Source organism: Eptatretus burgeri, chromosome 3, assembly GCF_056783735.1.
Source record: "Eptatretus burgeri isolate ZD-2024b chromosome 3, Ebu_testis_v1, whole genome shotgun sequence".
In the NCBI taxonomy this organism is placed as follows: Eukaryota; Metazoa; Chordata; class Myxini; order Myxiniformes; family Myxinidae; genus Eptatretus; species Eptatretus burgeri.
This window is the reverse complement of record NC_140963.1, coordinates 8,192,026-8,204,525: the sequence shown is the minus strand read 5'-3', so window position 1 is coordinate 8,204,525 and position 12,500 is coordinate 8,192,026. Positions and strand designations below refer to the sequence as shown.

Below are 12,500 nucleotides of genomic sequence, written 5' to 3'. Positions count from 1 at the left end.
ACACCATTCATTACTTCACACGTATACAATCAAGCAATAAAAACCGGGCGTAGTGGTGTGCGCCTATAATCCGGCTACTCGGAGGCTTGGATTGGAGGATCACTTGAGGATGGGAGCTCTGCGCTGGGCCGCACTATGAGAGGGTGTAGGGCATCCTGGAATCATGGCGAAACCCAATCCTTAACCGTGTGTCTTAAGAGGCGACCAGGGTTTCGTCACGAAGGGCATCGGGCGTAAAACCTATGCCAAATCAGTATGCGGATAACAACGGATGATCCGCTGTGGCAACCCCTAACGGGAGCAGCTGAAAGACGAACAACAACACAACAATCAAGCAATAAATTGGTGAAACATGCATGCAGTTATATAGCCAAACACAATGCAAAGGAAAGAGATAATACCATCTATAACTAATCATGTACAGTCACTTATACAGTTTCTCTACTTAACGGGACACGGCGCCACAACTTCCACACAAATAAAAGCAAGAAAAAGACCCCCTCAAAGACAAGGGGGTCAGACTGGACCCCTTGGGGTCTTTATGTCCAAGGAGCTTGGTTGACCGAAGGATCTCCAAGAAGCCGCCGCAGGTTACCCCCACCCTTATGGTGACTTGCTTGGGCGTCCCTCTTGGACCCTCTCCAGCTCCTCACCGACTAACTTCCACTCACCTCTCCACTTGCTTCTCCTCGACGACCCACCACTCGGTTCTCCTCGACACACACACACTTCGCTGTATTCAGCGCTCGCTTTTATCTCCACGGCCCTTGCCCCTCCCCCTCTCCCCCTCCCTTCCAGCACGCGTGCAAAGCCTCCAGAAGCAGGGCGTTTTCCTTACTGAATCGGGGTTTTTCGTTGAGTACTTCTGTAGGCGATCATTGCTTCCTTTTCCGCACTTGTTTGTCGTTGGGGGGAGGGGTGAGGCTGTCGTCAGTTCTCCCCCGATGAATGCCAGGCTTCTCGCAACCGTGGTGAGGTGGAAATGCGGTGGTGGTGTGGTTGGCGTTATGGTGGCGTGTCTGGCGTTTTGTGGTGGTAGTGAGGGTGGTGTGGTTGGGCGGTGGTGGTTAAGGTGGTTGTTGTGAAGGCGGCTGTTTGTTGTCTGTGGGGATGTTGGCAGTTGATGAGAAGGTGGTTGTGGTGATTGTGGTTGTTGTGGTTGGTGGCGCTTTGTGGTGGTAGTAATGGCGGTTGGTCCAAAATAACGATAGTAAAAGAAAAACGGCTAACTCAAAGATCACAGCCCCGGTGACAGGAATAATTCCCATTAGACAACGGTGGGGGATATCTAACTGAACACGCACTTATCAGCAGAACTGAACTGAGGACCTATATGGTGTTCTGTGAATTTCCATAGCCGTAACAATATATATATATATATATATATATATATATATATATATATATATATATATATATATATATATATATATATATATATATATATATATATATATATATAAATAAATCATCAGAACAATGAAGTGCCCCATAATGTTTATCCTGCACTGCCATGAACGTCCTTTTGGATTCAGTTACTTATCATCTTATAGACCAACAGTTGAGGGGTTTAAACAACTTACAGTCCAAAAGGATGTTCACTCCACAAATACATCAGTGCACCGATTGACAGGTTGTGGTGACCGTGTTTGCAAACTTGCCAGAGATGTCTGTGACATGTTGCTTGTACAACTTGGTAATCTCTGAAAAATCCTTCCAGGACTTGCTCTTGTCATTTATCAACTGAGAAACTCGCATCTTCTTTATCCTGTAAAGTGAAGAAGAAAAAAGGATGGATCATTCCAAAAATAGTCTTTCTTGCAAACCTAAGTGATACTGGAACCTTCTGCTTCCAGCTGTGTGACTGACACATATATACACACACACACACACACACACACACACACACACACACACACACACACACACACACACACACACACACACACACACACACACACACACACACACACACACACACACACACACACACACACACACACACACACACACACACACACACACACTTCTGCTTCATGAGTGACATGCAAATCTTAGGATACTGCTCCAGATTTGTCTCGTTAAAATGTTGTCGACGTTACTGGTAATCATCCCACTGGTCGTTTTAGTGCCTTCCCATGCATTTACTTTGTGCTTCTGTGTTAATTTAATGTCTGAGTCCTGACTGTGTAACCCTGTGTAAAATAGAGGCCTCACTCGTCAACCCTTTAAACTTCTCTTTCCTCCTTTGCTCTTCTAAAGTCACTGTTTCCCTGTCTCTTTTACCAACCTCCTCACATTCAAGGTGAAAAAATAAAAACACAAAATTATTAAAAGCGAAAAATACTTCTCCCCTCTCAACTTCTTCCATCCAGCTGGACAAGGTTGATTAAAAACTTTTCCGTTCTCTCAGCTCTTCCCTCACTTCTTATCCTTTACCTCCCATTTCTTCCCTTTTCTCTGTCACGAAACTGCATTGCTTGTCCTATAATCCTGTTACATTACTATGCTGATGATTCTCTCTCAGCAATGAATGGAGATTATGAATGTGAAGCAAGATGTCAGGGCTGTGTCTCTGGACACACCTTCGGCATGGAACAATGGCTGGCATTCTCCTCAACTGTCCTCTCCTCCACCCACCCCCCCCCAACCCCTTGCGGAAGAGCCACCACCTTTATTGGCTAACTGACTTCCAACACTCACATCATCATGTAGCTCCGAACAGAATTGTGCCTCAAGACAGTCTTGGGCGAAGTCATGTTCCATTTATACATGAAATATCAAAAGTACCCATCGCTTTGCTGAGATATTTAATTAAAAGATAACATGTTGTACTTCACAAACATTCTGCTCTATTCACTCGAATTTGCCTGAAGTCATCTTCCATCTGCATGGAAGTCAGCTAATATCACCTTAATCAACCATCTTTGCTGATTATATATGGCATGAGCAAAAATAACTTCCGTTTCTCTGCGAAGCTCAGTGTTGGATGATTTGGTTTGAACCTCCACTTAAAATGAGTGAAATGAAACATATTGGAAATTTCAAATTATTCTCACTCAGAGTTCAACATCACCATAATGTATAATTATCAAATTATTAAAACTTTAGAAATGTGAGACGTGGAATACTGAACACCACAAGTTGATACACATTTACGTGGAGATAATTGGGGGTCTTTCACCCACTCTGAACCCCCTCCCCCAGAAATATGACCGAGACAGGAACCATACTTGGGGTACCCTTAGCCAACATGTAAAATGTGGTTGGATTATTTTTGTTTGAAAACATTGTCGAGGCTCATGGAAGAGCTTATATATTGGACGGATCTGGATGTAAGACAAAAACAGGATGCAAAACATGTATGCATGGGGTGGACAAGATAGACAAAGAAGGAAAGTCCAAGGAGGGAAAACTGGAAAATTATAAGGAGGGATTTATGGTGGGTTAACAAGGGTAAAAACACTATCATGGTTTTTAGATTGAGGACAATCTGAGATGGTGGTGAGCAGCTTTCTTGAGGACCTGGAGGGAAGAATAAGATTGAAGAGGATGTTGAAGTTGATTCAAAAGGTGGGGAAAAAAGGAACAAATGAGTGGAGGCGAGCAATGATCCGAGACAGAGAGACCACTAACCTGTCTGTGATGGTGAAATGATAGACCCATAGACTCAGCTTTATCGAAGAAGATTCCAATAGTCTTGAAAGCCTTGGTTTCCACGGCATCAAGCTAAGCAAGATGTGAGACAGTGGAGCCAGCACAGAAAGGAGAGCAGTACTCCATCAAGCTGTGGATGAAGGCCTTGTACATGACTCGGAGTTCAGGTGTGCCAAGGAAGGACGTTGTACGATGGAGGATGCCCAATTGGCGGTTGACTTTGGAAGCCAACTTTGAAATGTGGTTTGCCCAAGAAAGATCATGGCTCATTGAAGAAGTCAGTAAGCCATGTGTTAAGTTGGCCTTCGATGCCATAGGCAGAGATTTGGAGAGTAAGGCAGGATGCCAGGCTGTATCGAAAGCACGAGATATATCCAGAGAGATGGCCCTGATCTCATGTCAGATATTGAGGGCCTCCCATCCATTGCTGGGTGAGTAGAAGCAGCATGTACAAGGTGGAGTGACCTGGTCTGAACGAATTTGGTGATCTGAGATGAGGTTTTTGGTGAAAAGGAAGCGTTTCATATTAACTGTGATGATGGATTCCATGACCTTGCTGATGATTGGAAGTAAGCCGATAGATCTGCAGTTGAATGCATCAGTTTTTGTACCTTTTTAGGTTGTGACGTTGGTGATTTTTTAGTGATGTTGGTGGATTTACAAGCCGATGGAAGATGACCCAGCATAAGTGACAGGGTGAAAAGGGCAGAGGAAGGATGCACAAGATCAGCTGAATAGGTTTTCTGGGACACATGAACTGATGCCGTGCAGTCCAGTAGCAGAGTCAGAGTCAGTCGAGGGTTGAAAGATCCTTCTCCACCTTTTCAGGTGCAAAAGACAGAGTCCAGGAACAGTTGTGTATGACAGGGAAGAATGGGGACTGAGATTGAGGGGTTGGGGATAGAAGATTTGAAAGCAAACACAGAATTGATTCATTCAGCCTTCTCACGAGCAAAGTCGGCTGTGGTGCCATTCTTAAAGAGGGAAGGGATGGAAGGTTAGCATACTCCAGAGACAGACTTAACAAGGTGCCACCAGGTTTTAGAGGATGGAGACAAGTTAGAAAGTTCATTCTTAAGGTTGGACAGATGTTGTTTTCTGACTCTCCTGAGAATGTACACACACTTGCTGAGGACTTTTTCGAATGAACGGAGATTGCCTTTGGTAGGATTTGCCTTCCAGGAAAAGAAGGCAAGTTGTTTCAGAGCAAATGCTGCACCACATAATTCAGTGTACCATGGGCAGGAAGAAGGGCAGAATAATTGAAGACGAGATGGGATGAATCTGTGCATTACAGAGAGCAGATTTCTGTGAAAGAATTCCAAGGCTGAGTTAACATCAGGGGTCGTAGATATGGAACACTAATCCAAAAGAGAGATGGCTGCTTGCAGTCCCTGCCAATCTTCTCGAGTGAAATGCCAGACTTGCTGGTGTTAAAGTTTTTTTTTAGTTTTTTTTTTAGTTTTTTTTTCATGTTGACAGCTTTCTATGAGTATACTCGTCCAGTATGCTTGGTGGACCAGACTTTGCCACGAAGAGAATTATCGTCGAAAATATTTACACTCTTGCATTGTGAACAGAATATTCTACTGTGCCAGATCATGCAACGATTTATTGAACATGATCATGATCATCAGTAATAATCATGATCATCATTATCAGTCTCCAGGAGATGTTTTGCCACTTCATCTGCATTCATACATACATTTTGAAGAGGAATGTCAGGGAGCGAAAACAGAAAAAACATGTGGTACTCATAAACGATCTTGCGTGAGCAACGACGTAATACCAATGCCAAATCAGTGATAAAAGTAGTTCGACCAGACAGCTCGTATCTGACATATGGAATAATTGAAAATCTTCTCCCTCTGCCTGCAACACATTTTCTCAAGCATGGTTTTTTTTTCCCTGCAAAACTCCACTACTTTAGCAGTCTAATACATCACCTTATACATTGCAATAAGACGCGTTGAGTTGCAGTTTAGGAGATTGAGGCATTATTGATGACCACAGATGTCCATGGCCTTCTGAAGGCTTCTTCTTGACCCCCAACTGTACCCCCTCACATGCCACCTCCTCTAATGCCATATAATGAATATATTAAACGGTTCTTGGAAGTATTATGAAGGCGATTTGAGTTAGGAGTGTTAAAATAACCAATTCAATTTAAATAAAGGTTTAAAAGTGTATAAATAAATAATTATGGGTTCTACCACCACCATTTTCTCCAGCGTTTATGAAATCACCCTGTCAAACATGTTACATTAGTTATTCGTGCCTGTTTATGTCCATTACAACATCCAAAAATAAAGAAGTAAGTTTCCTACTTGGAATGATTTTCCATTTTGTTTCACTCAGGTCGACAGAGTGAAAGTATTCTCTCACTCCTCTCTGCACATGTGCGATCAAGTTGAATTCAGAGACAAAGTACGGCAAAACAATAGACTCGTCTTCCCACTCATGTTCAAATTCGTGTTCAAAATAGCCCATTAAATTTAAATAAGATGTTACTCAATTATAAACTGACAATGATAAACTGATAACATGGACGGACGGACATGAACTGATTGCTGAACCCCACTTTTCCCTTCGTGTGCACAGGGTAACAAAATACAGATTCCATTTTATAGTATGGTATAGATGGTTTATCAGATGCTCTGGAAACCCTATTTTCTTGATCACCCATTCTTCTTCTTATTTAGTTTGCAGCAGAGAGTTACAGGGTAGCAAAATTGGCTGAGGGTGCAGCTGTACAGCTGAAACAATTCCCTTTATAGGTGCGATCAGGGATTTGTAATTTGTTCATGGTTATTTTTTTTGAATACCGAGTTGAGGATCATAAAAAGCTAACATACAGAACATATAACAAAGAGAGCAGCAGACAAGAGGGGGAAGAGAGAGGGAAGCACAACAACAGCAAGGAATTAGAACATCAGATCTGTGGAAGGGAGAGGGATGGGGGCAAGGTACATGAGATAAACAAGATGGACACTACAGGGACTTTCAGGAAAGAAAACAGGAAATTTGAAAGGGAGGGTTTGGGTTGGGTTAACGGGGGTGGAAAAGAGCATGGTTTTGGATGGGGAAAGACATGAGATGGAGTGAACAGCTGTTTTAAAGATCTGCAGGGAAGAGTGGGATTGAAGAGAGGGTGGAAGATTGTTCTGGAGGTGGGAAAAAAAGAGGATTGAAAGAGTGAAAGTGAGCAGTGATTCTTGATTTGGGCAGTTTCACCAGAAAACGGCTTGCTAGCAGACCTTGAGCGCCCTGCAAAAATATGAGGGGGACCGATCACAGACAACAGGGGGTGCAAGGCTGGAGAGGAGTCGGTCGAAAGCAGAAAACTCACTGAACTGTCTGTGGTGAGAGAGTGAAAGACCCAGACTCGGCTTCATTGCGGGAGATACCAATTATCCTAAAATCCTTGGCTTCCACAATGTGAAGCCAAGCTGAGTATGAGGCAGGAGCACCAGCCCAGGGGAGGACCAGTACTCCATGAAGCTGCAGATGAAAGTGGTTTGCATGTGGTTTCGAGCTCAGGTTTGCCAAGGAAGGACCTTGCACGATGGAAGAGGCGCAGTTGGCGACTGGCTTTGGAGGCCTGCTTGGAAATGTGGCTTTGCCAGGAAAGATCATGACAGATAGTGAGACCCAAGAGTTTGAGAGACAGAACTTCAAGAGGAGAGTTGAGAAAGTAGATGGTGAGGTTTTCCAGATGGTCCTTTCGGAAAGACAGAGTGAGAGGGTGACACTTGTCAAGATTGAAAGACATGTTTCATGTGTTTGACCAGCTTGTGATTTTATCCAAGTCTGCAGAAAGTGAAGAGGCTGCTGCCTGGTGGTGGTGGTCGTATGGCAGCTTAGCTGCCGGGGTAGCTATCATTTCTTGAAGCGCGAATGTCGCTGATGCAGTGCCCCTCTACCAGTACACACACTGGAACTGGTACTCATTTCGCCGACCTTGGAAGGATGACAGGCTGAGTCAACCCCCTGGTGTATTAATTCAGCAGCCGATGGGGCTTGAACTCAGAACCCCAGGATCCCAACTGCTGCCTGCTAATCTGAGGGACAAGAGATGGTACGGCAGATGGTGGAATTATCAGCAAAAACAAAAAGAGGATTTTCCAGAAAATCAGAGATCATTGATGAAAATTCATTTCCAAATCCAAAAGAGATGATGTACCATTGACTGATATCCAGGTCGAGAAATTGACAGATTGTGCAAGTCCCAAATAGTCACAGAAATCATTTGCTGAAGTGCTATGATAGGTGAGAGGTACTCACACGCAGCGAACTGGTGTGATGACAATTGAAGTCACCCCATATGAGGAAGAGGGAGTTTGGATGAGTGGAAAGAAGTTCGTCCATGTTTTCAGCAAGTGAAATGTAAATGGATTCATCACTGTTTGGTGATTGATACAACACACATATCAACAAGAGGTGGGAGTGGAGGGAAGCTGTAACCAGAGGTTTTCCTGTGGGTGTGGTGGAGTGAGGGTGTTGCATGGTGAATGGGGAATAGAGTTCTTGATAAAGAGAGCAACTCCACCGGCCAGGACGAGGCTCAGGTCTATCATACCGGAGGAGGGAGAAACCAGGGAAAGATCGGAGTCTGAGACGTCTTGAAAGAGGAAAGTTTCTGTAAAGCAGATTATGTCTGGTTTGTCAGTAGCAACCTGTCTGGAGAGATCTGTCAGGTTAGAGCGAAATCAAAAGAGCGAAATCGTAATAATAAAACAATTAATTTCTTCATCAATTGACTAATAGCATACCAAAACCATCACCGTTTCATCCGAATCTAACTTTTTGAAAATCAAGTAATTCATAAAAAAATGAATTAATCGATTACTTCATTAATCAATCAAAGATATCCTTTATAGCCAAATCACTTGTTCACTGTCATGTCCAAATATCAGCTTCAGTGCTCAAAAAGTGCTTGAGATGTTGCCCAAATGTGAAAGAAAATAAATCATAAATAAATAATAATTAAGTTCTTAATCAATCAATTGATAAATCATGAAATAAAAATAATGTTTTTGCCAAAGCACATCTTCACGTTTGTCCCAAAATTTCAGCTTCCGAGCTCAAAGGATGGCTGAGATATCGCCCGGAGAAACAAACAAACAAATGAAAAATCACTCATAGAGTGACAACTTGGCAAAACAGCACATTGTAGGATGGCACCTCTGCCAGGTGGAACAGTTCAGGTTTTGTATCCCACTGATGGGCTGGATCCGAACCAAAATCCAATCACTTGTTCTCATCACCCATTCAACTCATCCACTTGTTTTGTCATTATTCATCCACAACTTTTTGAGATATAGTGATATATTTCGTTTTTGGCCCTATCTATCAATTTTAAAAATTAGGTATGTGTTGACCTTTTGACCGTAAAATTAATTGGTAGTTGAATTCAGCAACCTGACATGAAAATAATCTTCAAATTTCAAGTTAATCGTATGAAAATTGAGGATTTTCGAAATCTGGCCTATATTGACCTCAAAATTAATAGGTGGTTGAGTTCAGCGACCTCGTATGCAAATGGTCTTCAGATGTCAAGTCAATCAGATGAAAACTGAGGATTTTAGAAAATTTGTCCAATTTGGCCTTTTGGCCTAAGTTTATCCCAAAATTAGTAGGTGGTTGAATTCAGTGACCTGATATGCAAATGGTCTTACAAAGTCAATTGGATGAAAATTGACAATTTTAGAAACAATTAAAAAAATTGGCCTATTTTGGGTTGACCTTATGGCCTATGTTGACCTTTTGACAGAGCATAATCTCAAAAGTAATAAGTGGTTGAATTCATTGACCTACTGTGCAAATCCTGTTCAAATTTCAAGTCAATTGGATGAAATGTGAAGATTTTAGAAAATTTGGCTCCAATTGGCTGATTGGCCTATTTAAACCTTTTCCTTTGATCAAATTTTATGACACTTGAAGGTGAGACTGTCACAGGGTAGGTGGCATTAATCTCTGAAAATTTCAGAATGATCGGTTGAGCTGTTTGGGCTGGAGGTGAGCAGATAAGAAACACACAAACAAACGGAGGTGAACACCATACTTGTCAAAAATATAAATAAATTTTTCCAAGTAACAATGGAGTAAAAACTGAATACTCCCTCCCTTCGTTGCCTGGCAATGACGTCATGAATCGCTGAACATGGAATTGAAAAGGAGTGGTGTACAACAAGAAAACAAACAAATGGAGTGAAAACGGAGTACGCCTTTTTGGTGGCACAGGTCATCGCGGTTGCCTTCGGCGCCCAGTGATGACGTTATGCAGCACTTTCCTAAAGATGTAGTAGGGAAGGACGGTGTACAATAGATTGTTCAACATGGAAGCAAGAGGAAGTTGAAACATTTTCAAAAAACAATACAACCAGATTGACAGGCCAGGTGGAGCAGAGCTCCAACAGGATTGTGGAGGTGTATATAGACAATTGGTTGGTACCATCAGAAGGAGTGCCTTTGTTCATTACCCTCGTCGAGGAGAGGGTATTGCATTTGGATCTGTTTGTTTGTTTGTTTGGCCACACAGAACTTGAGTTTTTCTCTGCAACCAGTAAGCGGATTGAGAGGAATTTATCACAGCAATGACTAGGCATGTAGAATGTATTATTGATAATTATGACGTCATAGGTCACGTGGTGTAGCAGCCATGTTGGAAAAACTGAAAAACTTTGGACCTCTGTATCTCTGAAACCACACCAAGGAAAAGATTGAAATTACACACGGCAAGTACTCCTCATGGGCCATAAGTGTTTTTTTTTTAAATACATCATAGGTACCTTCGTTAAGACGTCAAAATTACATATGAATAACGCTACATCTGATCAGTATGAAAAATTTTTGAGGGTCATCTCAGGATAAAATGGTGCACCGACAAAAAAAATTAATGACGTCATCGGTCACATGATTCGGCAGCCATATAATTTTTTGGTTTTTTTTAAACCTTCAAACATCCTCTCTAAAGAGGCTGAACAGATCAAGGAGAAACTTTATACGTGTGATAACCTATCCATGAGGAACAAAAGGTTCACATATATGATGTCATCGGTCACATGGTTTGGCAGCCAGATCGGATTTACCCAAAACCTATAAAAAAATCTTCTCCAGAATGGCTGGATATATCGAGGAGAAACCAGACAAATGTTCCCCAAGCCTTGGGTGTACAAGTTTAAGGAATAATTGATAGGTGACACAGTTTGGCAGCCATGGCGGATTGAAGAAAAATATTAAATAATGTTTTCTCTTAGTCACCGACATGAAGCTTCATAATTATGATCTCATCGTGATGGGGAATACATGTTCTAAATTGCAACTTGATCGGACACGTGGTATGGCAGCCAGAGTTATTTAATATTTTTGATCTTGGTTCTTTTTGATATAAACAATATATGTATATATATTTTTTTGAATTTTGAATTTTTTTGAATAAGGCTCACTTGGCTGTACCTGAATGGGTTTGAGGGCAGAGGAGTCGCAGCTGAAATGTGAATCCTATCCAGGTTCCTCCTGATGACTTCATCTTTGTTTTTTGCTTGTTCGGGTTCCTTCTGATTACTCAAATGCAGGACTGTACTGATTTGGTCTTCCATTTGTGTCGCCTCAAGGTGGGGGAGGGTATTACAAGTCTCCACCATTTACAGGACAGTATTCCTGTCCCCATGTTTTCCAGTGTCACGAGGTGTTTTGAATTATAAGCAGTAGGTATGTTTTTGATTCATGCATGTAACCCGGGTTATTTTTGTTTGCCTGTACACTGCCCAGATTAAGGTATGCAACAGAACAACGTGTTGCATGGTGAGAACAAGATCGCCCGAAGGGCGGGTACTCTGCCAGTAAATATAACCAGGCTAAATATTTTAATTTTAAGACAATTTTAAAATTATTTACTGTTGCACCCTTTTTGTGATCTCACTTCCTGCCATCTTGATTTTTAGCACATGCATTGAAACAGAAATGGTGCGATGATGATCATTGGTTAACAGCACTTTCGGACAAATGGGCAAATACATGAATGAGTGTGCATTTTTGTAATTTTAAACAAAAGACTGGGTTAAATTTGAAGTACTAATACATCTTATACTGTCATCCTCTTTCACCTGGGTTTGTATGAAACAGTTGCAGTTGAAGATCATTCTCTCTTCAAAAAACAACCAAAAAAAAAACAATTTGGATGGCCACGAGAAAATAAAGAGAAAATGGTTAATTCATGCAGAGTTTAGTTTAAAGTTTGTCGTCAAAGCTTTAAATAAAAAATGTAACTTACAGCTGCTGCAGTCCAACGTTCCGGTCCAGTCGGTGTTCATCTGGGCAGCGGACCTCACGTGGAAGATCTTTGGTCGTCTTAGCCATGATAGTTAACGGTTGATCAGGCTCCCACACATCCCACCTATTATAAAGACACAGGAGATGGGCATTTTGCATTTAAAAAAACAAACATTCCCAATATGAATTATTACAGGACTATTAACCCAGACATCAAAAAGGTATTCAAAGTCATGGATCATGTTTGTTTGTGGGAACATGAGGGAAGAAGGGTGGGATTGGCAATAGATACCACATGCATGGGTGATTGTATCCCTGTGTAGTGATTTTGATGTCTGTGAGAGTATCTCCTCAAAAAGCAAATGTGCTGTCTGTGTTTATTTATAACGAAACTTGCAGCCCCCCCCCCCAATTCTCTTACCTATAAAAATGCTGGTGATGTCCTTGTGTCTACCCCCACTGTTCTCTTCTTCACTCTTCCGCCCCCTCCTCCAGTGAGATGAATTAGATAAACTCATGGATTTATCTGAAGTAATATAATTATTATGGTGTTAAGAAGGTGCAGGCAG

At 41.9% G+C, this 12,500-nt stretch overlaps 1 protein-coding gene across 1 annotated transcript in view; it reads right to left on the bottom strand.

The window, feature by feature from the left end:
• The window catches only part of LOC147029366 (polyunsaturated fatty acid 5-lipoxygenase-like), a 79,702-nt gene that overhangs the window by 34,759 nt on the left and 32,443 nt on the right, over positions 1-12,500 (bottom strand). Inside the window, exons 5-6 of the mRNA XM_085872368.1 lie at positions 11,933-12,055; positions 1,662-1,768 (exon numbers count right to left, since the gene is read on the bottom strand). Coding sequence (XP_085728494.1) covers positions 1,662-1,768; positions 11,933-12,055 — 230 coding nt within the window. The remainder of the gene's footprint in view (positions 1-1,661; positions 1,769-11,932; positions 12,056-12,500) is intronic.